Raw genomic sequence first — 27,333 nt, 5'->3', positions numbered from 1 at the left:
ATAACCTGAGTCAGCTGCTTATTGGAGTTGAGGCATGTCAGTAGGACCGAGAGAGAGACACTGAGACTAGAGGGCCTTTGGGGGGTAGAGGCATAGAGTTTGGATATGGCATCCCCGTCCCAATCCCCCTGTGGCACAAATTTACCTCCAGTCCTCTCCTCCAGGTCAACGGGCAGAACGTGGTAAAGGTTGGTCACCGGCAGGTCGTCAACATGATTCGACAGGGTGGCAACAACTTGATGGTGAAGGTTGTCATGGTAACACGAAACCCGGAGATGGAGGAAGCCATGAGGAAGAAAGGTATCCCCAAGACATTTCTGGGATCCACGGTTCCTGGCTGGCTGAGCATGGAGGGGAGCCCAAGGCAGTGATCCATGAGGGGGCATACATGATCCAGGGCATACATAACAGGAAAGTCCTACCACTGTGGGTTTTTTTAAGGGGGTGAGTGGGGCCTTGGGGTTTCAGAGGCAGGGGTGATAATACCTGTGATGGGTTGTAGGACCTTCCAGTTTGAAGAGCTTGATAAGCAGGGTATCAGCTTTCTTTGGGAGAAATTAAGTCTTTTGGGCCTGGGAAATGGGAGTCGCCATTCTTCTGGTTAGGTACCTCACGATTTCTGGGTTCCTTGAGAGGCAAATGGTCTCCACAGAATTAAAGAGATAAAAAATAAGGCCAGGGCCAACGGTGCAAAATCAGGTTAAAATATGTTTTATTACTCGGTTAAAATTTCAAAAAAATTCCCTACATGTTTCGCCAATGGGCTTCGTCAGGGGAATCTGTTCATCTTGCAGTAATTCTTCAAAAGGAGTACAGGATCATATTCCCCTGATGCATCAGGAATTTTTTGGAAATGTTTCACTGAGTAATAAATATATTTCCTCCGATTTTGCCCCATCTACCTCGGCCTTATTTTCTCTCTCCTGTGACTGGTGCGGCCCTTTTATTTTCTTCTCCATTGCATTCATACAAAGTTGAAGCAGACTAGTAGGCAAACTGCAGAAAAAAGCTTTGGAGGGGGTGGGGCTCAGTGGGTTGGAGGCAAGGCTGCTGATGGGGTTTGGAGGACGTTAACAAGCAAGGTCCCAGAGCCACATCTCCTTTTCATTTCTCTTCTTTAAAAAAACTCTAGCTGCACCACAGCAAACACGGCGGCTACCCCCACCAGCCATCTCCTTGCGCTCCAAATCGATGACATCTGAGCTGGAGGAAATGGGTAAGGGCGATGATGTTTGTTTATTTCATCTATCTTCAAACCTCCTTTCCACCCCCAAAAGTCCTCAGATTTACCATTCCCTGTAGCAGTGGTATGGAGGGAACTGAACCATGTCATGGTGGGCTACTGATATCTATGCACTCTCTAGAGGAGGGGAGGTGGCACCAGAAACACAGCATGGCCAACTCTGCAACTATGGAGTCCATAGGTGCTCTTGCTCAGGTTCAGGCTTTGGGGCAATCTCGGACTCGATCCACTTGCCGCCGTTTGCGGAGAGTCCCAAGATCAAGCCCCCTGCTTGGGCTCCTCTTTGGAGAGCCCTCAAACTCCTTCTAAACCTGGCGATCCGGCACAGCGACTTGGGATCTCTCCCGGAGCTGGTCTGCCGCTACCGCACCGAAAACTGGACACCTGTATTTTCTGTAGTCCTTTGGGGAAAGGCATTGTGTTTAGCGTTGACTACAATTCTTGTCCTAGCTGACATTTATTTATCGAGGGTTTCTTTTTGGTCACTCCGCAAATTTGGGTTCAGTCCCAAATACAGGTCATTTCCTTAATGCACAAGATGTGCAAAAATGTGAGTTAGGCTGAATCTTCTCTGTGCCATGTACATGGGCTGAGTTCATCCACAACTCATGGAACTTGGATTTTCTAGTTGCAGAATTTTATGGATTTGGGTACACAATACTACCCAGCTCTCTCCAGCCAAACATAGCTTAGCTGTCTCCCAAAATCCCTTTCAGTGAAGAATGTGTAACCCAAACCGTTTAAGCCTGTGGCTGCAGCTATCTGCGGTTTCCACTTCCCTACCCAGCCACTGAGGAATTATAGTCTCTATGGTGATAGCAGGGGCTGGGGAGAAAATAGTGCATACAATAGTGTGTCCTAGAGAGGCCTGGATGTGTGCATGCAGCCACCTTGGGAGGATCCAAGATAGCATTCCTTATAGCACAGATAGCTGTTAGAGGGTTCTGCTATGGAAAAACTTAGAACATAGAGGGATCGTCTCGTGATAGTTTATCCCCTTCCCAAACCTACCATGAAATTCTACTTAAATCAGAGATTTCTTTCCCCTCAGCAGATTTACTAGAATCAATTGCAGCAGATGAAATCTGGGGCAGCACAATTGTGGCAGTAGCTTCCAGGAAGCTGCTGTTGGATCAGTGGACATCCTTAGGTCATCAGCACATCTGAGTATAAAAACAGTCACACTGTATCAGACCAGCAGTCCATCCAGAAGGCCTGCAAGCAGGGCACAGTGCCAAAAGTCTCCCCCTGCTATTGCCCTTCCCAGCACTTGTATTCGTACGCTTACTGCTTCAGTATGTGGCGCTTTCATTTAGCCATTATGGATGGACCAATAGCCATGGATGGACTGGTCCTCCGCAAACTTGTCTAATCCCCTTTTAAAGCCAACGAAACTAGTGGTGATTGGTATATCCTGTGACAGTGAATTCTACAAGTTAATCTTTGACTGAAAAAGAACTCTCCCCCCCCCCCATACTTCTCTGTGTGTGGCTGGGGAGTAGTTGAAGCACACTGGGTTGGATCCAGTGCAAAGTTTCCACTTGCACTGGAGCTCTTGCGCAAGTGGGAGATGCAAGAAAAACACTATGGTAGCCATTTGTGCTAAGTCAAACTTATTGTACCCTCACTTGCATTTCCAGTTGCACAAGATTTTGTGCAACGAATTTCCCGGCGCTATAATATAGAGGGAGGAAAGCACTTTATGTGGTGTGAGATCTTGCGCAGTTGGAACTGCGCTTAAGTCTGTTCTTGTGCACTGCTGGCAGTAATGGTGCACAGGCTTTATCCTGTGCAGTATTCTCAAGGTGTGCCCGGTTCTGCTTTTGTGGCCAGAATAAATTCAGAAAATTAAATGTACCCTTAAAAAAAAATCAAAAATGCAAATTTTTGTTTTTTATTCAGACGGCAGAATTTTGGGAAGGTAGGTAGGTTGCCAAGCAGGGAATGTATGAAAGCATAAGTACAGACCCCTCAGGTCTACAAATATTTATGGGGATGGTATGTTTCTGCTTCTATCTCCACCATCTTTCTTTTTGTCCATCCACTGCTGCCTGGGACCCCCAAAACCTTGGCCAATCACAGTGGAGAAAGGTGAGTTCCTGTTCTCTTCCTGCTGTCCCCCATCGGTCCAGTAATGCTCCCTCTAAGCTGTGGATTCTTGTGAGCAAAAATCCTGCTACCAGTATTAAAGTTGTGAGCAAGCAATTTGGCTGCTGCATAAATTAGTTTGCTCTGGAGCCCTCCTTCCTGAGCTAAGACAAAAATGTGTGAGCCGGAGGCTAAAAAGCTGTGAGCTAACTCACACTAACTCAGCTTAGAGGGAACACTGAATACAACTATTAATTACAGATGCAAGACACCCCCTTCCCATTTTCTCAAAATCGAGACATGAAGGTTTCATACCTTCTTGCTTTAACAAAGGTTGTCTATCCAGATTCCCTGGTGTGGTGCTCTTCTGTACCGGTGTCCAATAAGAAGGTTCCCTTCTTCACATCCACCGGTGTAAGGTAGCAAGAGACAGCTCAAAAGCAGGGGCAGGTTTTTCTCCCCGGCGACCTTTGCCTCTGAAACACACCCAGTTCCAAATTCAGTAGCTTGAATTCTATTAAGGAGTTCCATGTGCGCTGGACAGTCTCTGCTGTACAGCACACTCCCATTTCCTTTGGCGCTTCCATTTGCACAAGGGCCCGTTTAAGACTATGCAGTTTGCACAGATGGAATTGCTAAAGGCCAAGGAAGCATGTGTTGTGCAGCACAGTCTATCTAGCATGCGCAGAACTTGATTGTAGGACTCAAGCTAACATTGCTTTCTGGGTCCCTTATTTTTTCCCCGTACGCCCTTTTAGATTATCTGATCAAACGTTTGTTTGACTCTTTAGGGGGAAAGTTAATGTTAAAATAGGGACAAGGTGGCTTTGTAATTGACCAAAGGGTTAGCTGTCAGCACTCTACCGAGCCTTGCTGGGTGAGGGGAAAGGGTTGTGAGTGAGGCAGAGCACCAGCCTTTCAGCACTGTGCACGGAGTTTATCCAACAAGAGGTAGTAGCTTCATGGTTGACTGGCCCTTACGTCAATCACCAGTGCGCACAGCCCCACACCAAGAAGAGCGGAGAGGCGGCTTTGTGGTTGACGTAAGCAAGATCCAGCCAACCAGCACTGAGCTGAGCATGCCTGGCTTTTGCTGGAGGCCAAAACTAAATCCAAAGGAAAATAAGGTACTTGTGCACACTTTTACAGGAAGCAAAGTTGCACAGGAGTCTCAGTGCTAAAATTGTACAAGTCTGTATGCACCATTCGTGGGCAAATGCCTCCCCTTCACCTGATTCCAGTTTCCATGCCACAAAGAAGAGCGGAGAGGCGGCTTCGTGGTTGACGTAAGCAAGATCCAGCCAACCAGCACTGAGCTGAGCATGCCTGGCTTTTGCTGGAAGCCAAAACTCAATCCAAAGGAAGCAAATTTGCACAGGAGTCTCAGTGCTAAAGTTGTACAAGTCTGTATGCACCATTCGTGGGCAAATGCCTCCCCTTCACCTGATTCCAGTTTCTATGCCACAGTGGTAATGGGGGTCCCAGGGTTCCTTCCCAGCTGTGTGCTCCCCACACCTCAAGGTGCTAATTTATTCCCCTCTTGCTATCTCCCTCCCACTGTTCAGTCTCCCCCTGGAAGAAGAAAGCAGGTGAGTGTCGCACATTCCTCACCCTTCCACACACGCCCCGGCCTGCCTGCTTCTTCCTCATTGCCTCCTATACCCCACCACCCCGTTCTGCACTGTCCCACCAAATGCTCCCATCCACCTCCCCCGTTGCTACCACCACCACCGCTGTCACCCTCTGTGTGGAGAGCCACAACCGGTCCTCCACCCTGACAACCCATCACTGGTCCACCCCCCCCCTGCACCCCCGTTATCCTCCCCTCCTGTCGCCTCTGCAGATTACGAGCCAGCGATGGGCCCTGACAAGAAACGAACAGTCTATCAGATGGCTTTGAGTGAGTAAGAATGTGCTTTGACTACTTGTAATGGTGACTGGGATGCTCCCTTCGCTCAGCAAAGTTTGACCTCTTCCTCCAATGGAAGTAGCTCTTTCTCTGGTTAATTAATTACCGTATGGCAGTGGGTGTAGTATAGCCAGGAGAGCTGAAGATTGTCTGGCAGCCTGAAACTCTAGCTCTTTTTGTGGAGATCTAGGTTTATTTTGGGGGCTGAGAAAACTGTGACTGACCCAAGGTCACCCAGCTGGCTTCAAGTGGAGGAGTGGTGAATCGAACCTGGTTCTCCAGATTAGAGGCTGCTGCTCTTAACCACCGCACCAAACTGGATCTCAACTTTTTCCTAGTGCAAGAACCCGTTAAGCTGAAGGATGGCTCCTTAGGCTTCAGGAAGGCTTTAGATCTTGCTAAGTGGAGTAGTAGGATGCAGCCCAGTTTCACAGCAGGGGGAATTTCCTGCAGGTTCTCCAAGAAGGGAAGTTGGGCTTGTGTTCCCTTGGGTTCTGTTGGCTGATGATTTACCCAGCATGCCAAGTGGCTAGGGTAGTGAACTGGTCCTCGCTGTTGGGAACACTCATCATTTGGTAACATCCTGCAGCTGTCTGAAGCTGGAGAGGTGTCAGAAGCATCAGTGAGCAGACTGTTGTAGGCTGAAAGAAGGTGAGGAATAGGGTTGTGGCCAATTTTCCCTTTAAGCTGTGGAGTCTTGTGAGCAAGAATTCTTCTTTGTGAGCTACTGGCATTAAAGTTGTGAGCAAGCGATTTGGCTACTGCATAGCTTAGTTTGCTCTGGAGCCACCTTTCCTGAGCTGAGACAAAAACGTGTGAGCCGGAGGCTAAAAAACTGTGAGCTAGCTCACACTAACAGCTTAGAGGGAACACTGGTTGTGGCTTGCTTCCAGAAGAACAGTGGCAAATTAGGATGTTGCAGGCAGATCCAAGACAGATGAGATGTTTAACCTGTGAAAGAAAGGAAAGGCTCGAGAAAGTGTTGGAAAGAAGTTAGCACTCCCTCTTTGGAGTTTTCACATTGCTTCAGACTTATTATTTCAGAGTGGAGGGATCCAGCAATAGGACATACTTGCAGCAGAGACCTCATCTTTAACTTCCGGACACTCGAACTCAGGTTTTGTGAATGCTGGGGATCTTGGGAGCAGCAGTTTCTTACACTCCATGTAGTCTCTTGAGCCAGGAGCCACTGAGAACTCCATTTCCCAGATTCCCCAGGGCCATGGACTCTTCACGCAAATGTTGAGATCAGAGCCTCACTGCTGTAAGTCCTTCCCCCCCACTCTTGCAGTGATAACTTCTGGGAAGAAAGAATGCTCCTCTGGGTATGCCACCATTACAGACCACCTGAGTTTTTTTGAGCATCTTCCAAGAACGTTTAATAAAACTGGGCTATTTGCAGGGGGAGCCATGTCTTCCATTAGGGCGCTTTAGGACCTAATGTAATTCTGTCCATCAGTCATTCTAATACTTTAAATACTGGACTGTTGGAGATATTTATCTGGGCAGTGGTCTGTCTTGGTCTTTGCCAGTCAAAAGTCAGCCCTGCTTCTGGCGTCTGTCTTTTGCTGGCTAAGCACATGAGGGAGTGGCATGGAAGGACCTCTTCCGCAACTCACCTGAGCCACCTTTGGGTTCATGGGGCAAGGATCCATTTAGTCTTGGCTTCCTTATCCCTGCCTCGGAAGGTTGTTTTGAAGACTAGTCAGGAAGAAAGCGTGAAGAGCCCTTGTCCTGCTTTTAACAACAGAATTTCATCATTATGTGGGGTTTGAGCAGAAACACTGTGGGTAAGACTTTATGGGTTTCTTGGAAGGAGGGAGTGGAGATTGAATGGGTGGATCTCGGTCAACCCAGTGGAGCCCCTATCCAACCTACAGCCTGCTAGTTGCTAGGTTTCTTGTACAGTGTGCGGGTCTAGGTAAATCTTGGTTTGACTGTCTAAGGGTTCGGCTCAGTGACGTGGAGCCTTCTGTGTGGGAAAGGCTTTGTAGTTAACTGAGTGGAGCGGGATCCAATCCCAGGTTCTTCAGCAAGAATGCATACTCAGAGTTGCTTAAGAAAGAAGGGTCATCTCACATCCTGACCCTACTTTCTTTCTCTCCAAATTTAAAACATCTTGTTGCACTATGGGTATTCTAATAACTTTTTAAAAGCATTTGTTCTAAAAAGCTAAACAATGTTAGGGAGTCAACCCTGGAGCAGTGGTCATTGCAGGGAAGCTAGGGGCTAGAATTCCTGGGCTTTCTTTTCTACTTAGAAGCAGGAATCGTCCTGAGCGGTGTCAGTCAAGGGCAGTGGTGCCTTCTCTTTTGAGGGACCGTAATGGAGTGATTCCAACCTTATCCTCTTTCTTTCTCTGCCTTCCCATTACAGACAAACTGGATGAGATACTGGCTGCGGCTCAACAGACCATCAGCGTAGGCGATGGAAGCGGAGGGCTTCCTTCCTTGGGGAAGTCCCGGGGTGCTGCCAAGAATTACTTCTCCTCCGAGGTAGGACAGACAGCCAAGTCCACAATAGGAGCCCTCCTCTGTCTTTGACATTTTAAAAAGAAACACTCAGAAGGGGGACAACACAGTGGCGTTATCATATTTTAATCCTGTTGGATTTTCTTCTTAAATGAAATGAGAAAATTCAGCTTAAAAAAAAAAGTTCTCTGGGAGACTCTGCCTTCCTCTTCTATCTATCCTGTGGTCAATTTCCGTGAGACAAAATTTCAGAGGATATGAGATGCTGGAGACCCTGGAACTAATCTGTGCGCTCCATCGCAGTCCTAGCTTACTTGCGTTTTCTCTTTTTGCGCGCACTCTGTTCCCCTCTTTGGATCAGAATTGTAGTGCAGTGCGGAAGGAGCTCTAGACTTTCCCACTGCCTGAATTGTTATCCTGAGGAGAAAGGGTTCAGGAAAGGAAGGATGTGGCCCATTATGGGAGACGACATGATCTTTTGCAGAGGTCCACTAACTGCCTGTGGAGCTGCGGTGGCTCAAGTGGTTCAGACGCTGAACTGCAGGCTGTGGAAGGTCAGTAGATCAGCAGTTCGAGACCCGGGTGCCGCATGACGGAGTGAGTTCCCGTCTCACTAGTTCCAGCTCCTGCCAACCTAGCAGTTCAAAAGCAAGAAATTGCAAGTAGATAAATAGGTACCACTTCGGTGGGAAGGTAACAGCGTTCCGTGCGCCTTGGTGTTTAGTCACGCCGGCCACATGACCACGGAAACGTCTTCGGACAGCGCTGGCTCTTCGGCTCTGAAACGGAGATGAGAACCGCAACCCTAGAGTCGGACTCGCCTGGCTTTCGAGCAAGGGAACCTTTACCTTTACTAACTGCCTTCCCTGGTCCTGTCAGCACACAGAGGTTGGAAAGGCTGACGTTTGGTCAGCCCCTTTCTAGAACGGGAACATTGCATGCAGGAAGAGACCACACGCAAGGAAACGTACACCCATTCACAGGTTGAGTTTGGGCTCCCCGCTCTGTGAACTCTGTTATATGGAGTTTAACTCCTAACTAGATCTAGGTGTTTTAGGGAAGAGTCGAAAAGTGGTGTAACTGTCCCCTCACAGCAAGGCCCTCCAAAGAGTTGTGAACATTTGTGTCCTGTTCCCAGGGGTTGTTTCGTAGAAAAAGAGCTAGGGGAACTCATTAGCATAACTCATTAGCATATGCCACACCCCCTGACATCACCGGAAGTGTGTCATAAGGCCACACACCCCGCCCCCAACGGTCCCGGCCGCCGCTGGCCTTGCAGTGGACCTGCAAGGCCGGCGGGAGTGCGAGGAAGCCCCGTGAAGGCCCTCCCTGGCACCAGGCAGGCAGGGGTGGGGAGAGGCAGGGAGGAAGCAACTTACCCTCCCTCTTCTCCTGCCTCCTCCTGGCTGAATGAGGGCCGGAAGCAGGGGGCGGGGCTTCGCCATGTGCCCCGCCCCCCGTACCTCACCCGGGGGAACTGCGATCCCCCCCGAAATGACCTCGGCCTGTTCCCCTTCCCTCCCTGGTGCCTCCCCCTCTCAATTGCATAGAACTAGGGTACTGCGTTTTGGTTGCTGTTCTGTGCTATGGGGAGGGCATCTCGGCTCAAGGATTCTGTTTTTGTCCTATCCTTTTGATAAGAGACAGCCTCAGCTGTTTCACGGCTGGGAGCGTGAGACAGAAGGTCTTAGATCTGTGGTTCAAGTCTCACTTTGTCCCTCGGTCCTCAAGGTGGCCTTCTCCTCAGCTCCTTCTGTCTGCAAGATGAGGATATTAATTGTGATCCGTCTTTTGGGATTGCTGGGCTTACAAAGCAACATGTGGGTGGTAGCAAACCAACAAACAATGCTGTGGAAATGTGTATTGTTTGGTGGCGTTTTGTTGTGTCGGCATACATGCATTTGGTGTTTTTTGTCCTTATTAGTCCTCCTTTTCTTCTTTCTTTAGCCTAGTTTCGAACAGCACCGCCTCAGCCAACCCAGTTACGAGCGCCCGTCGTATCTACCAGCCAGTCATCCCCCAGGCATGATGCTCCGCCAGAAATCTATTGGTGAGACGGGGCCTGAAGAGAGAGAGAGAAGTAGACTCCGCAGTGAGGCTGAAGAACAGAGGGAGAGCCAGATCTCCTTTCTGTTCTGTAGGGAGAGAAATCCAGGGTGAAGTGGCCCAATTAGTCGTGGAACTACTGTTACCACATGACAGTCTGGTTGCTAGGAGCCAGTGTAGCAATTAAGAGTGGCGGACTCTAATCTGGAGAACTGGGTTCAGTTCCCCACTCCTGCACATGAAGCCTGCTAGGTGACCTTGGGCCAGTCACAGTTCTTTCAGAGCTGTCTCAGCCCCTGAAAACAAGTCTAGCTCGCCACTAGCACAACACTAAGAGCTAGAACTTGCGTCTGCCAGACAATCCTAGGGTCTCTTGGCTGTTCTACACACAATGCCATACTACTTCTACTAGTAGTATGGCATTGTGTGTAGAATAGCTAGGAGACCCTAGGATTGTCTGACGGTGATGGTGGTAGTACTACTAGTAGTAGTAGTCTGGCTAGTAGTCTGGCTGCTTGCAAGGTTCGTCCCTTGGTGCTCACTGTGAAGCAGTCTTTTGTTCATGTGTGGGCAACAGATCAGGGGTGAGAAAAAGTTTCTGTGTGATAAAGTTATTGTGCCCCGGTTGGTAGATTAACAACAGAGATGCTCCTAGTACTAGGAATAAGTCTGAGTGGGAAGAGCCAGGAGAGAGGAGCGGGTCAGTGAAGGGATGGCACATGAAGTTGCCTTCTGCTAAGTTGGGCCATTGGTGCGCCATTTGTATTGTCAGTTCTGATGGGTATCTGCTCTTGAACGTCTCAAGCAGAAAAGGGCGTTTCCCACCACCCATGATCTGGAGGTGACAAGACTAGCACGTGCCCTACGGTTGAGCTGTGGCCCCTCACGAGGAATTATTCCATCACGGTCTCTTTATTTCCCCTCCACAGGAGCTGCCGAGGATGAGAAGCCCTACCTCGCTCCCCCTCCCATGAAGTTTAGCCGCAGCCTCTCAGTCCCGGGTTCCGATGACATCCCCCCACCTCCTACCACCTCCCCACCTGACCCCCCGTACAGCACGCCCCCCTCAGCATCCGGACGCGCCACGCCCTCAGCTCGCTCCACCTTCAACCCCAGCGCCGAAGCCAAGCTGTATTCGGCTTCCCTGCACCAGGAATCGTCGTACGAGCCCCCCTCCCGTGCCAGTGCTCGCGACAAGATCTCCCTCTACCGCCAAGAATCTGAGCAGGGGGCCGAGGGGTCCACCGCCCGCGGTTGGCGAGGCCACACCCCTGACCTCCGCTACTACAACCTGCCCCCGCGAGCGACCAACACCGCCATGTACGTCCCCACCAAGCCCATGCGCAGGAAGGGACCGCTGGTCAAGCAGACCAAAGTGGAGGACGAACAGCGTCAGCAGCAGGGCGGTGCCGCCGCCTCTCAGATGCAGGCATCGTCTACGCAGGCCCCATCGTCTGCCCCGCCGGAGAAGAGCTCCATCCCCATCCCCACCATCATAATCAAAGCTCCCTCGACCAGCAGTAGCGGGCGCAGCAGCCAAGGAAGCAGCATGGAAGCGGAGAGCCAGCCGGAGCCGGCGGTGCCCGTGCCGTCGCTGCAGCTCCACAACAGTATGGATTTCACCAGCCAGTTTGGGGCAGCCTTAGTTGGGGCTGCCCGGCGGGACCGTGAGTGGTACAGCGAGGCTCGCCGCAAGTCGGCTCTCTTCCTCTCCACCGAGCAGCCGGACGACGAGTCCCAGCAGACCCCCATGCCTCGTCTCCGCCACTCCAAGTCCATCGACGAAGGCATGTTCTCCAGTGAGCCATACATCCAGCTGAACATGGTGCCCGGCTTCGGGGGTGCCAGCGTCACCGGGAGCAGCTCCAGTTACCTCCAGTCTCGCGCCGCTAAAGCGTACGGGGCCAGCACCACCAGCGCCTTCACCTCTGTGTGCTCCAGCTTTCTGCCGCAGCTCCAGCCCCATTCCACTCCTCTCATTCACCCGCTGACCGGCAAGATTTTGGATCCCAGCTCCCCCTTGGGGCTGGCGTTAGTGGCTCGCGAGCGGGCGTTGAAAGAGTCCCAGTCCCAGCAGGAGAGCCGAGAGGAGAGGCACTCGCGTCCCTCCTCGCCACGGTTTGGTGAGGCTCCGAAGACTCCCGGGTCCCCTGGCAGCTCCATCCTGCGCCTCTGGGGGACTTCGGAGCAGCAGCGGCCTGCCTCGCCCCGGAAAGAGCCAGAGAGCCCCCGGCATCACTCGCCTGAGCAGCCGCCTCCGACCCCCGCCAAAGCAGCTCCTTGGGAAAAGCGGCCCGAGGAAGGAGAGAAGCTGGAGCTCCACGTGCGTTTCATGGAGAACTGCCGTCCGACAGAAGAGGAGGAAGAAGCAGCTTATGAAAGTGGGAAAGTTGAGACGACTGCGCCCCCGCCGCCGCCACCGGAGCGTGTCGCAGAGGAAAACGGGCTCCCTCTGCTCGTGCTGCCCCCTCCTGCCCCTTCCATCGACGTTGATGACGAGTTTGTCTTCACCGAGCCGCTCCCGCCGCCCCTCGAGTTCTCCAACAGCTTTGATAAGCCGGAGTCTCCTCCCAAAGCCACCAATGAACTGCCCCCATCAGCGGCCCCTCCGGCTGCTCCCCCTGCTCCCGCCGCCTTAGACTCCACCGCCTCCAGCTTGACATCCTACGACAGCGAGGTGGCCACCTTGACCCAAGCTGGAACATCGGAAACCAAGGAAGCCCCCCACGTCAACTTCTCTTCCGTCGTGTCGTCCATCGCCATCCCTGCAGCAGAGGCCCCGGAAGCTGTGACCGACTCCGGCATCGAGGAAGTGGACAGTCGCAGCAGCAGCGACCACCACTTGGAGACCATCAGCAGCGTCTCCACGCTGTCCAGCATGTCCGGGGAAGGCACGGAACTCTTGGACACCTACATCACCTACTTGGACGGGCAGGCATTTGGAGGGAGCGGCGGGGGAAGCGGCGGCGGGGCGGAGAAGAGCCCGCTGCAAACCAAGCTGCGCTCTCGGCCGTTCCCGGGTCGCTTGCCAGTGGCCACTCCCACCAGCTCCACCATCTCAGTTTCAGCATGTACTGAGAACATGTTCGCTCTCACGCCGGCCCCGCCCTACCACCAGCAGCCAGCCGCCGCCGAGCCAGGCAAGGAGCTGCAGCGGAAGTCTCCGACACTGCCCTGGGAGGAGCCCAAGGCCTCGCCCATGTCCTCCATGAAGGCCAGCATCATCAGCGAGCTGAGCACCAAGCTGCAACAGATGGGCGGTGTGTCGTGGTCGCGGCCGCCTGACGCGGTGGCTCCCTTTGGTTCTGAGAGACCCAGCTCCCTGCAGAGGCAAAGGTATTAGGCGGCTGGAGCAGGAGGAGGAGGAGGAACAGGAAGCAGGAAGCCAGCTCCGTGCATGCTGCATCTCGTGTTTCAGTTGGGTTTGTCTCCTTTTCTCATTCTCCCGTTGATGCTTGCTTTTTTTTTTATGATTTCTTTTCTTTAACCACCATTACATTGTCTGATGTGCTGGCGAGTACAGGGGAAGGGAGTACCATGCCGACAGCACTTCATGTTTCATGCACAGATGAGGGTGGGGTGGTGGGGCACAGTTTTGGTACCTCCTCTTTGTGCATATACCTGCTGGGCCTGTGGTTTACACCTGTGTACACACGCTGACTGTTTTGGATATGCCCCCTGTGGTGGGCTCACAAAGATCAACACAGATCAGCTTCCCTGCTAGGTGCGCACTTTAACCTCTCTCTGCATTTGCATCCCAAACTGTGCAGAGACTATGAAAGCTTATACCACGTATGTTCACGTATACCACGTTAGCGCACGCCAGGTACTCTTTGTCTCTTGTATTCCTTGCTGAGACATGGGAAGCATTGGCATCGGCTCAGCTTGGGTCTGCCAAGTGCCCTCAGCTGAACGCGTTTTCGTGTGGGACAAAACTAGAGGATGCTTGTTGGCCCTTAACGCAACCAGTCTCCGTAACTGGAAGAGGAAGGCCAGCAGCCATGCATTCTGCTTGGGAACGGAGGTGTCAGCAATCAGCTTCCTGGCCCAATTAGGAACGTTGGCAGGAGGCATAAGGGGTCGGCTGCTCTATTACAGAGGTTGCATCCTTCGCTTTGGAGACCTCTGTACTAGACCAAGGGAGGGCCTCTTTTGGTGGCGGTTCCCATTTTCAAAGTGCTTTCTCCCGTTCCCGGAATATTGCAGATACTTTGACACGTGAGGCTTCTCTCGAGACCCTTCGCTTTTGGGGTCCGAGAGGAGGAGCGATGCATTTTTGATTGCTCATGTCTATCTGAGATGGCTGTTAACAAAAATAGCCTTTTTGTTAGAGCAGATGGCTTGTGTGACCGACCAGTCTAAACGGAGCTCACCACTGTGGCCTACACGGCCCTCGAAAGCCCTTCTGTCTCTAGGCAGGTGACAGAAACATGACTTGTGGGGCTGCATTTGCTTCGTCAGGCTGCAAATGGAGCCGAGCCTCACTAGAGCAAAACATCGGACTTCTACTGAGGACTTCCTTTAAAAAAGAAGTGCCATCCAGAGCCGTGGCCGTCCAGTTCCTTGCCAGACGATCCCTTCTGCACAGATCCGTGGGCCAAAGAACCACATGATCGTGTGTGTGAAACTGGCCTGGTCCCCTTAGTCCATCAGTTTCAATATGTTCTACCCTTGTCTGCCAGCAGCTGTCCTGGGTCTCAGGAAGAGAAAGGTCTTTCCAGGTTTACCTGACATCCATGTAAACGGCAGATGCCTGGGACTGTTCCTGGGGCCTTCCGTATGCCAAGTGTGTGCCCTACCACTAAGCCTACGTCCCCTGCCCCCCAAAGTAAGCCAGCATAGGCTTCCCAATCATTTCAGAACACAGCCAAAGTCTCCAGCAGAACTCGGTGCCCGAGATCTTTCTGGCGTGAAGTACCAGGGACTAAACCTGAGGCTGAATCTTCTAGTGGTATATGCTCTTGTCCCCGATTTAGCACATCTGTACATGTTTAGTGTAGAGTTCTGTAGGGTGTATTCTCACGTGTGCTCTGAACTTACCCAGGGGTTTGGAGAGGGTCTCGAGGACTTGCCAGTCACTCTCAGAAATAAAGAATAAGCTCCAAAATACCTCCCAGGATTTCCCTGCAGCTGCTCACTGCAGGGGAGAATTAATGCCGGACAGATCTGCTTATAAGGGAAGCTTCTGCACCAGTATTGATCTCTGCATTGAGGAATCCTCAGTGAGCTTCAAATTCCCTGGAGCCCAACTTGAAAACCACTGATCCAAGTGGGGGTTACACCCTGAGGACCTGTGTCTTGGAGGCTCCCCGGAAAAGGAGCAGTGTGTGGTCCATTGGACCTAGAAGGTTGGGGATGAAGTTGCTATTTATTAACCTTACAAAGTCCTACACACAACACGCCCCTCTGTCCGTACCATGCCATGTTTGTCTTCTCCTTGCTGCAGTTGCTGTGTCATGGCAACGTGCACCCCCCCCCCAAAGTAAGCCAGGGTAGGCACCTTGAGCTATAGACACTGTACGTGTACATGGGCCTATAAGGATACCCATGCTGGCAGAGGGGTGTCTGCTCAGTGGGTTCACAGTCCTGCTCCATTCAACGCAGCCCCATTGCTGACTTTTATTTGCTCCATTTCGTCATTCATCTGTAGCCCCATCTGCGCTGCTGGGAGAAATCGCTGCTGTTCCTCCAAATTTAGTGGGGTCGGGCAAAGAGAAGTCGGGACGTCCATGACCAAGCCACGTAATCAAAGAGGTTTATCTTTGGGCAGAGAGTTGGCTGGGTCTCCGGTGTTTTTGGGAAAAGTGGACGGAGGGTATAATGTCATAAATTGTTTGGGGGAGTGAGGGAGATGTGTGTATGAGAGAAGGAGATAACAGGGAGGGAGCAGTCCTGAACTCGTCTACGCAGTGTAACGTTGCATTTTATTTGCAAGGGACAATATTCTTCGGATTGCAGCCGCAGGGTTAGTGGATTTTAGCAGGAGGAGTTATAACTCCTGGGCGCTCTGAGACAGAGGAAGAGAGGGCAGCAAGTTAGGAGCCAGTGCTCTGGAAGGGGAGTGGGAAAGTCCTGCATTTGGGCAAATGAGAAGCAACCAGTGTTCCCTCTAAGCTGAGTGTGAGTGTGAGCTAGCTCACAGTTTTTTAGCCTCCGGCTCACACATTTTTGTCTTAGCTCAGGAAGGATGGCTCCAGAGCAAGCTGTTTTATGCAGCAGCCAAACCGTTCGCTCCCAACTTTAATGCCAGTAGCTCACAAAGTAGAATTTTTGCTCACAAGACTCCACAGTTTAGAGGGAGCATTGGAAGCAACATTCATGCGGTGGCTGGTGCCAAAAGGGAGAAGGCAGGAATCCACTGCCTGGAGCCTTTCTTATTTTCAGACGGCCACCCGGTAGACCTCTCTCCTTCCTCCAGACAGCTCAGTTCTTCCCAAAAAAATCCCCAAAGGAAAAAGTTACAGCTTATAATGTCTTACAGTACTGGTCACTTTTTTCCTCATCTATCATCCAATTTATGTTTATTATAAAGAAATACAGAGAGTAAACATCAAAACAGGCACTGCAATATCACAAAGACATCATTTGAACAGAGGGGAACAATGTAAACTGCGTTGAGTCCCCAGCGGGGAGAATGGCAAGATAGAAATAGATAAATACACTCGTATCCTTAACAATCTCCAAATTAATCCCATGGATATAATTCTGTTTTTCTACTTAACTACAAAAATGAGGTACAGTTGAATGGATCTAATGTCATATACAGTTCTGGGGGTTTTGCCCCAAATTTTTAAAAAAGGATTCCAACTGTCTGAAAAATATGCTTTCTTAAAATGGATCCCTCTCTTAGCTTTGCTGCCTGTGATCATTTTGCTAATTCCACTACGTTATGTTCTGCTGGTCTCTCTCCTTCTCAGTCATGAGAGGAGTTTGCAGTGGGGACCAACAGTTGCCAGCTCAGTTTGGCTACATACAGATCCGAGTGCGTGAGTTAACTAAAACGCCTTCCCCTCTCATACACACATAAATCGTGATTCTAAGCAAGACTTCAATCCAGGTTTTGTCTGGGATTCTCTAACTCAGTTTGACTCATGCACCTACATTTGAATGCCATAGGTCATGTGTGAGCTGCTAATAAAGAGATCCATGCGGGAGGGAGGCACAGGGCTATGTGTGACAGCATGTGCGTGTTGGTTTCATGTCAGTTATGTGCGGCCTTTGAACATCCCCTGGTTCTGTCGTTCTGACCATTGCAGTGTAATTTCTATCATTATGAATTCAAGAGAAGTATTTAATTTTGGGAGAGAAAACCTTTGAAAAATATATGCTCCTGTGTGAGCCTAGTATCCAGTCTCCAAACCAGCCTGGTGTCTGCACTTGCTATTTTTCAATAATAGGAACAGAAAATACTAGTTTAGTGGGGGGGGGTTTCCTCCTAGCAATAAAAATAGCAAGAATAAGACTGCCATCGATCTGTATTATGGCCACACTTTGGATGCTGTGTATAGTCATCCCAAAAAAGGCATGTTGGAGAGCAAAACAAAAATGCAGACAGGTGGTCACATTCCAGTGATGAAAGGTTGAAGCAATGTGGGGGGGTTTAGTTTCAAAAGAAAGGTAATTAAAGGGGGTGGTGACAGTCTTATAAAAGAAGAAATGATTGGAGAAAAGAGATTTAGGGAAGTTTTTCTCTGCCTCTCTTACCGCTAGAGTTCAAGAATACGTAAGGCTATTAAAAAAGATTTAAATCATGGGGGGGAGAATCTTTCGTTACTGGGCAGAATAGCGACAATAAAAATGAACATTCTTCCAAGATTCCTGTTTTTGGCGCAAAACTTACCAATAATTAAAATTACAATTTTTTTAAGGATCTAGAGAAAACTGTAAGTAAATTTATATGGGAGTCTAAAAAAACGAGAATAAAATTTAAGATCTCCAGGACAGTAAAAAAAGAGGAGGATTTGCATTGCCTAATTGGCAGCTGTACTATTTCACAGCATCGATGATATGGATCAAAGATTGGGTTGAGTTAGAAGATGTGAGAACTCTAGCTTTAGAAGGATCAGACTTGGTAATGGGATGACATGCGTACATATGGTATGGAAAGGATAAAATTCACGCCAGCTTCCATACACACATCATAAGAAGTGCTCTCATGAAAGTCTGGAATATAATAAAACTCAAATTCTACACTAAAGTCCCTCTGTGGATATCTCCGATAGAAGCATTTGCCAAACCATCACTGATAATAGGGGAAATTAAAGAAACTTATGGCAACTTATTAAACAAAAAAGCCGAACTGAAAACAGATGAGATATTAAAAACACAAAATATAAACCTATCTTGGTGGGATAAAAATGTATTAAAATCAAGATACATTGAAGATTTAAAAAATAGGATTTTACACTACCTTAAATGAAATTGATAAAATTTGGCTTTCTTCCAGTGATAAGTTAATTCAGAAATTCTATACAAAGCTATTAGAGGAGGAGCTACAAGAAGAGATCATAAAAATGTCAATGGTAGCCTGGATAAAAGAGATAGGACACACAATAGAAATGGATCAGTGGATAAAAACATGGAAATCAATAAAATATATGAGTGCGACGGCATATAAAGAAAACATATATAAAATGTTTTTCAGGTGGCATTGGACCTCTGCTAAAGTTGCTAAATGCTTCCCGAAAGCATCAAATATCTGCTGGAGATGCGGCAGGAATATAGGATCATACCTCCACATTTGGTGCAGGTGCGACAAAATACAATCCTTTGGGGAAAAAATTTACAAAATTTTCTTAGAGATATTTAAAATCAATATCCCATTAACACCAGAAACGTACCTGCTAAATATGATTCCAGATACGATAAAAGACCACAAACACATAATAGTTTATTTATTAACAGCAGCAAGAATTTCGATAGCTAAGCGTTGGAAGTCGAAAGCCATACCATCTATAAAAGAACTTAAATTCAACATTCTGGAAATAGCGGAAATGGATAAACTGAGTATAGCTTTGAAGAACAAACCAGAGGACCTTTTTGGGGACAGATGGAAAACAATCTATACTTGGCTGAACCTGAAGAAGATAGAACAGAACTGAGACTATGCTAGTTAAAAATATTAGACGATAAAAAAGAAAGAGGAACTTCATATTAAGAATTGTATAAATACTAAATAGATATTTGTATATATTTTTGTGAAATGAAAACGGAAAATAATTTAAAAAAAAAAATACGTAAGGATGTTGATGGTACTCATATCATGTCCCACAGTGAGCAGGATAATGTCACACTACACATATTTCTTAATTTAGGTAATTTGTCCAAAAAAAATGCCCGAAGTAGTTTACAATAAAATTGGTAGGGGAAAAAACAGAATATAAAGAAAACAGCAGCATACAAGAATAACCTAAAATAAATGGAAAGAGCCAATTCCATAGGGAGTTAGGACAGCAAAACAGTCTTCAGTGGTAAAAGAGTCCCAAAATACAACAATATGAACAAAAAAGCAAAATATTTTCACCTGGCACTTAAATCTTAAAGTACTAGGTACTAGGCAGCGCAGCGTGGGAAGAATGTCCCACATCATATACAGTTTATAGAATTTGATACCACATGTAGTGACAGTCCCTAACTTAAATGTCTTTTTAGACCACTTTCTTGGACAATATCCATGTTAGAAGGTGCTGGGGTCAAACAAAAGAAAGCCCCAGTGTTGGTGCCCTGCTTGTGAGATGGCAAAGGTCTCTCTCTGGTGGCTGCAGAAATGCAACTCTACAGATCCTTGTCTTACCCATCAAGTGAGGCCCTTGCTTTCACTTTTCCTGGTGCAAGGCTAATTAATAAAAGGATCAAGCAAGGCCTTGTTTTCTTGCTTCTTCCTGAGAAAGCTCAGTATCAACATGGGAACTAGCAAGGCGTGTCCGAATAAAAGTCATCCTTAGAAATAGGAGGCTGTCTTTGTGCACCATACTTGGCTTACATGGGAACTGCTTCAGCCAGATGTAGTTCCACAAGTAGCTCGGCCAAAGGGGTGGAGCTAACCAAATGGGTCTTTTCCAACAGAATCAGCACCCTGGAGAGCTCTTATGGTTCTCTCCATGCCAGGATGAAAGGGGCCAGGATCTGTAGAAATTTTGTATTAACCTACAGTTTAGACGGAGTCTTCATCTGTGAGAAGCAGTTTGCCTTTGTTATTACAGTACCTAAAAGCCAGTATACCAGTGTAGTGTTTAAGAGTGTCGGACAAAGATAGGGATGACCTGGAATGAAATCCATGAAGCCTACTGGGTGTTGTTGCCCACTGTCGTGGGTGCGAGGGACCATCTGTGGGTTTGCCTAAGATGTACATCCCCTCCCAGGAGCCCTGCCCTGCCCTCCTGTCCCCTTCAGCAGGCAAAGGCCTTGACTAGCTGTCACCACTCTGGTCTGGGGTTCAAACAGTTTTTATAGCTTTGGAAAAAGTGCAGAAAAGGGCAACTCGAATGATAAAAGGGTTGGAACACTTTCCCTATGAGAAAAGGTTAAGGCGCTTAGGGCTCTTTAGCTTGGAGAAACGACGACTGAGGGGTGACATGATTGAGGTTTATAAGATTATGCATGGGAAAGAGCAGGTAGAGAAAGAGGTACTTTTCTCCCTTTCTCACAATACAAGAACGGATAAAAGGAAGTACTTCTTCACCCAAAGAGTGATTAACACTTGGAATTCACTGCCACAGGAAGTGGTGGCGGCTACAAGCATGGACGGCTTCAAAAGGGAATTAGCTAAGCATATGGAACAGAGGTCCATCAGTGGCTATTAGCCACAAGGTATAGATAGGGACTCTGGGGCAAGTGATGCTCTGTCTTCTTGGTGCTTGGGGGGCCCACAGTGGGAGGGCTTCTAATGTCCTGGCCCCACTGGTGGACCTCCTGATGGCACTGGTATTTCTGGCCACTGTGTGATACAGAGTGTTGGACTGGATGGGCCTTTGGCCTGATCCAACATTGGCATCTCTTATGTTCTTATGTTCTTATGTTCAAACCAGGGAGGGCCCAGAGTACCCCCCCCCCCTCACCCTTCCAAACATCACCACCACTAGCGAGGGCATTGCCAAGTGACTGGTCGAGCTTGAGGCGTGAGGACCCAGGCAGGATTACAACCAACTTATTTTATTAAACGAGGTGGTTAGTAACCAATAGAAGACTTGGGAGCAACAGCTTTAACAGGGATACCTTTCCAGCCAACAAGGGTCAAAATTAGCATGTAGAGGAGCTGGCAGGAAAATGATAAAGCTTCTTAACACAGCTCCTTTGCGGGTCCCTACCATTCCTGGCCCATCCAGAGTCCAACCCACCCTCCTTGGGCGAGGGATACCCTCTAGCCAGTAGCAGCTTCTCCGCCACCCAGCTCTTCCTGGGAGAAGAACGCCTCCCCTCTTCAGGGAGGGCCAGCCAGACGGCTCAGAGAGTGCCTGGGAAATGCAGTCCTGTTGAAGAATTACATGAGGCCTTAGGAGGGTGTTTATTAAATGGAGGAGGAGAGGATTCTCTTTGATGCTCTGAACGTCCTGAAGGAAGGCTGAGGGTAAAAAATGTGATAGATATGAGAGCTAGCGATCCTAGAATCCTCCACCCCCAGTGCACACCTTTCTCTCGCTCTCATTCACTCTGTTGTGGGGAGAGGAAGGTGATTGTAAGCCTCTCTCGGACTCTTGACTCCTCCTCCTCCTCCTCCTTCTTCCTGAAAAGGCAAGTATTTTACACACCCGCCCTACAGTTAGGAGAGAAAGAGCCCCTCCAAGGATCCTCCTGGGCCTGAAATAATTTGTTTTGGAAAAACCTACAAAGGAAGTTTAGAAAACTTAATTGAGGGCCAAAAGTTAAAAACATAAGTAAGTGTACAAAAGAGTGTTTATTACAAAGACATATAAAAAACCCCAGCAGGGGCCCAAATAAAGCCTCATAAAAGGTAAAGGTTCCCTTGCTCGAAAGCCAGTCGAGTCCGACTCTAGGGTTGCGGTGCTCATCTCCGTTTCAAAGCCGAAGAGCCAGCGCTGTCCAAAGACGTTTCCGTGGTCATGTGGCCGGCATGACTAAACACTAAGGTGCACGGAACGCTGTTACCTTCCCACTGAAGTGGTACCTATTTATCTACTCGCAATTTCTTTCTTTCGAAAATGTACAAAGTTACAAATACACACAAAAGGACAGTGTGTGACCTGACGCGCTTCGGTTCACAAGAGCCTTCTTCAAAGGTCAAATAGTGCAAAATATAACAAGCAACAGAGTCCCTGTAAGACATGTAAGGTGATTAACAATAAATTAAAAATAAATAAGTAAAATAGGACCAAAATTGGAATGTTCCAATATGGAATAGAATGACACACCAAAAAAATTCTATTTGGGGCCTCAAATATATATGGCCTTGTGTCAGAAGTTGTTGTGTAAACTGGAAATATTATGTATCTTCCAGTTTAGGTCCTAAGAGTGCAAATAGAATTGCCTTGTCAGGGACAATGTGCCATCAATATGTAACAATATGTAATATGAACCAGTAACCAGCTATTTATGAGTTCAAATTCAAATTGGGTTTGAGGCAACTCTGATAGGTTTGGTTTAAATTCGGGGGGGGCTCTTATGAGATTAGTTCTTCTCCCAGAGTTGGGAAGGGGGGGGGTTCCAGCCTGGCTCTCTCTCTGACATGGTAATGTTTTAAGAATGCAGGTGGCTGGGCAAGGAATATGCAGGCATACAATCCATCCTCCTCAGCCTGAAGGTGGTGCATTCCAGGAAAAAAGTTTCCCGTGTGGCAGTTTTTTAAACTGATCCTGGGTCTGTGACCGCATCCTGCCACCACTGCTTTTCACGTCCTTGTCCCGTGGCTCAGGGTGCACAACCCAACCCTAGACTCTTTCAGGAGAGATTCCAGTCCAGCTGCCAGGAAGTGAAAGATGCCGTTAACTGGAGGAAGGGGAATCTTTTGCAGAAGAACTGGCAGACTGGCATCTTCTGAAATCAGAGTGGACCGATGACGCGGTCTTACATATCAAGTCAGAGTCTTTTGGTCTGTCTAGCTCAGCACTTTCTGCTCTGACTGGCAATGGCTCTCCAGGGTCTTTCCCAAAATTTGTAACCAATGCTCCCTCTAAGCTGCGGAGTCTTGTGAGCAAAAATTCTACTTGGTGAGCTATTGGCATTAAAGTTGTGAGCGAGCGATTTGGCTCCTGCATCAATTAGCTTGCTCTGGAGCCATCCTTGCTGAGCTAAGACAAAAAATGTGTGAGCCGGAGGCTAAAAAACTGAGCTAGCTCACACTAATAGAGGGAACACTGTTTGTAACCAGAATTCTTTTAAAACTGGAGATGCCAGGGATTGAATGTGGGACCTTCTGCTTGCAAAGGAAGTGTTATACCCCTTAGCTGCAGCCGCTTTCTCATGGGTTCTTGATTTGGACTGGAGAACCAAAGTTTGTAGGGTCTTGGAAAGTGAAAATTTTTGTTTCCCATACTGGAGTCAGAAAAGTTTTTCTTGAAAATTCAGATCTTGGAATAGGGATGAATGATGGGAATAGAACAAAGCTCTTAACTGTGGGGTGGAATTCTAGCTGAATCATAAGTAGTCTCAGCGGGAAGACTTCTCACATGTCCCTCAGTGTCAGAGGAACTCTTGCTTGAGTTTCGAAACTACCCCTTGTCCCGTCTTACGTTTGCCAAGTCTGTGATTTTTCTCACCGTGTGTTCCCATTCAGTTGCCCCCTATACACGACCGTGTCTGACTAGTGTCATAGCCCGTGACAATGTCAGCTGAAGTGGGGGAAATAATGACAGAGGCTGCAAGCAAGTCCCACCAACTGTTCGAAAATGGACCTATGGAAAATTCTTGTTGCCAAAAAGAAGCATCCCCTTCCGGTTTTACAAAAGACCACAGAGTGGATATTCTCCAGCCAGTGTGCATTGAGTGTCTGTGTGCCATGCCTACCATGGCTTGCCCTTTGGATCCCCCCTGGTCATGCCAAAGCGTTGCCATGCCTACCATTGGCAACATCTGACCAAGGGCACTAGAAAGGATTCCACTGCTCCTTGTGCAAACCACACAGTTGTGGAGGAGGGCTGCCCCATAGAAGAGCCTCCTTTGTGGAACCTGCCCTTGGATCTAGAGGTGTGCAATTCGATATCGCCAACCCAATAAAAAGGCCCAGTATTTCTGGGATTGGATTGGCAACATCTGATCAGTGCAAAGCTCGCCCTGATTATTTCTCATTTGTATTCAGGTGTTCGTACTCCTGATATTACACCGCCTGGGGACAATAATGGTCCTGTCAAGGGATGAAGCGCTGGAGACCAGCTGGGAGTCCGGGTGCACCTCTCCCGAACTCACTGCTCCTGCTGCCTCACCAGGGAAGGGGCTTCAAAATGTATCATTTTGAAAGGGCACAGTTCTTGTTTTCACTCAGGACTGTTTTTTCAATATTTATTAAAAAGAATTCCCAATATGGAAACAACACTCCCAGTCACTGTTCCCTCTAAGCTGCGTTAGTGTGAGCTAGCTCACGGTTTTTTAGCCTCCAGCTCACACATTTTTGTCTTAGCTCAGGAAAGCTGGCTCCAGAGCAAACAAATTTATGCAGTAGCCAAATCGCTCGCTCACAACTTTAATGACAGTAACTCAGAAAGTGGAATTTTTGCTCACAAGTCTCCACAGCTTAGAGGGAGCATTGCTCCCGGTCTTTTGTGGAAGCAATAATCATGCCCTTCCTCACTTTCCAATAGGGAATTAAAATGATCATTTTTGAAATACTCTCCCCTGCTTGGGTCCTTCGGATTGGGTTGCTGTTATACGTTGCAAGAACATAAGAGATGCCAATGTTGAATCAGGCCAAAGGCCCATCCAGTCCAACACTCTGTGTCTCACAGTGGCCATAAATACCAGGTGCCATCAGGAGGTCCACCAGTGGGGCCAGGACTTTTGAGGGCTGAGTACCTTTGACACTGAGCCTTGTCAACTGTTTTTTCCCAAGTGTGCAAATTTCTTTTTAGTAGTCTTTTTACAGTCTTCATCCAAAGCTGCAGTCTGAGTCAAAAGATTTTTTGGGAGAGGGGAATTTGCCAACTTACGTTTCCCTAATTTTATTCTATCCAAAGCAGCTACAGGAAGTTGCAGCTTGGCGTTAGCAGGAAGTGGGATGTTGCGTCTCTTTTGTTGCTGACTATTTTCCTGAGCGACACCGCTCTCTTTGAACTGTTTTTGGCTCTTTGGTGGGAAAGTGTCTCCCACCCTCCTCCCCAGGTGCAAAAACGGAACCTTTGGCCCAAACTGTCCTTTCCCGTTGCTTCTGGGAATAAAACAAATTATGGTGGGGAGGATTCATCGGCGATGCATTTTGCATATGTAATTCTCCTCTTGAGTTTGGAGCCTAGCATTGAAGAAGCCTACCTCACGGCCTCTGGGAAGCGCCTGCCTGTTCCAGAATCAGACTTGGCTGTGTGATAGGAGGAAGGAAACAATTGGCTTAAGGTTGCATGCTGGATTTCTCCGGCCCCCAGTCTCTTCCAGCAGGGAGTATCGTGGGTTCTAATCCTCTCTTGTTCCTTATCTCTTTCCTCACAGGCTCCCCGATGAGACGTCCCCGTCACTGATCTCCTCCAAGCCTGTAAGCAGCCTTTTCCACAACTGGCCTAAGTCCCCCCAGGGCAAGCACCCCAAAAGTGTGGATTTTGACATCCGCCCGGCCCTGCGGCGCGCCCCGAGCCCAGCCGCCCTGCCCAGTGAGCACAAGATCAGCCCTGCTCCCCGGCCGTCCTCCCTCCCCATCCTGCCTTCGGTGCCCATATACACAGGCGTCTTTGATCTCCGCGGCTCGCCCACGTCCGGCGGCGAGCACCCTTTCCCCGGCTTCCCCTCGGGCAGCCGTTCCCTGTCCCCCACCCACTTCCTGCCGCCCGCCACGGACAAGCCGTTCGGCTCCAAGCCGCTGCCTTTCTGGACCAAGTACGACGTGGCCGACTGGCTGGAGTACCTGAAGCTGGGGGAGCACCGGGATCGGTTCCTGGACAACGAAATCGACGGTTCCCACCTGCCGTCCCTCACCAAGGAGGATTTCATTGACCTGGGCGTGACGCGAGTGGGGCACCGCATGAACATCGCCCGAGCCCTCAAGTTCTTTCTGGAGAGGTGATGGGGGAAACTGCCCTGCCCCGGGGAGCCTCTCGCCTGAATGTACAATGGACCTCCACCGCTGGGGAGAGGGGGGAAAAAATACAAGGTGGAGGGGGTGCAGCTGCGGGGCTGGGCACGGGGGAAGCTGTAAGGAGAGACCCTACGGGTGAGGGTTAGGTAGGGCAGAGTGAGGATCCCCGCCTCCCTGCTTGGCAGAAGGAAGCTTTGAGAAGCTCACCAAAGCCTGCCCGTGCACCCTCACTCCTGTGCACTTTCCTCTTGCGTTGCCATGTAGCGGTCTGCTGGTTCTGCTCATCCGATAGCCGGTACCAGCACAGCGTACGGACCTGTGTGCGTAATATCATTTCCCCAGGCACTCCCTCTATATAATCTCTTCATTCTCCCACCAACCTAACAGCTTGCTCCGACGCTCTCATTGCTTTGTATCACAGGGTGTCAGTCCCCCGCTTCCAAACTGTACGGCAGCTTGCGCCTGCCCCACCACCTCTCTCCTACGTTTGCTTCGTGGCCATCATTTCACACCTTCGCCCTTCAGGCATGCTTGCGCGTTACACTCATCCTGCCGCAGTAACAGCTTGCCCTGTGCGTGTTTGCAATTACCCAGGGTTGTTAAGTACTCTGCATTTTAGCAGCAACAAAGAACAAAACCCAAGCAAAGCTAAAATTCGGCTACCCGTGTAAATTTCAGCCTAGCTGTAAAGATTCCATTCCCCCCCCCCTACACTTCCAAGATTAGTTTTACCAAGATTAGTTTTAGAAGTTATAGGGGTGAGAGACTTGCTGTCTGTTTTTGGAAACAAAAGCCGTGATTTTCAGTAGGTGGTGCCCATTTTGTTCAATGATGAATTAGGTGAAACTAAGGGATATGCAACCCTGACTCTTAAACCTGAGCCAGTTAATGGCTTGCTCTGTCATGTTAGCTGGTTACCACATGCAGCTGTGGTGCTGTACGCTGGCTTCCTGTTCTCACTCCTTGAATGTGCGCCTGAGTCACATGACCGTGTTAGGACCGGATGTTAATAGTGAATCCTGGTCCAGTGGCAGAGGCCGCCTCCAGATTATTCATCCCACACACAGTTCACAAACTGCTCTGCCAACAGGAAGGATCTGTAACTGGAGCTGTGGCATTACCCCTTCCATGTGACTAGATCCCACATCAGTCTTATGGCACTGAAAGGCAGAAACTGCACAGGCGTTGCCTCAGTCACGAGGCTACTATTCACTACTGTAGCCTAGACGGAATACTGGCATGAGCAATACCCACATAATCAACCTGTTCCAACGATTTACGGGTCCCAACAGTTTCAGCTGCATGGAAATCTCATCCTGGGGGTGCATAAGATGTGCTGCTCTGACGCTGAACAAACCGATGGCAAAACATATTTTTAACTGGCTAGAACAAAGTTTGAGTCCAGTGG

The 27,333-nt window shown here is 49.0% G+C and overlaps 1 protein-coding gene across 1 annotated transcript in view; it reads left to right on the top strand.

The window, feature by feature from the left end:
* The window catches only part of SHANK1 (SH3 and multiple ankyrin repeat domains 1), a 79,056-nt gene extending 53,143 nt beyond the window's left edge, over positions 1-25,913 (top strand). The window contains exons 16-24 of the mRNA XM_015414670.1: positions 165-300; positions 1,133-1,216; positions 3,326-3,334; positions 4,897-4,920; positions 5,175-5,231; positions 7,617-7,735; positions 9,659-9,761; positions 10,687-13,093; positions 25,346-25,913. Coding sequence (XP_015270156.1) covers positions 165-300; positions 1,133-1,216; positions 3,326-3,334; positions 4,897-4,920; positions 5,175-5,231; positions 7,617-7,735; positions 9,659-9,761; positions 10,687-13,093; positions 25,346-25,913 — 3,507 coding nt within the window. The remainder of the gene's footprint in view (positions 1-164; positions 301-1,132; positions 1,217-3,325; positions 3,335-4,896; positions 4,921-5,174; positions 5,232-7,616; positions 7,736-9,658; positions 9,762-10,686; positions 13,094-25,345) is intronic.
* Positions 25,914-27,333: the final 1,420 nt, after the last annotated feature.

The sequence above is a fragment of the Gekko japonicus genome, unplaced genomic scaffold (assembly GCF_001447785.1).
Source record: "Gekko japonicus isolate JY-2015 unplaced genomic scaffold, Gekko_japonicus_V1.1 scaffold1068, whole genome shotgun sequence".
NCBI classification, from domain to species: domain Eukaryota; kingdom Metazoa; phylum Chordata; class Lepidosauria; order Squamata; family Gekkonidae; genus Gekko; species Gekko japonicus.
The sequence above is the reverse complement of the archived record's forward strand: the minus strand, read 5'-3'. Positions and strand labels throughout refer to the sequence as shown.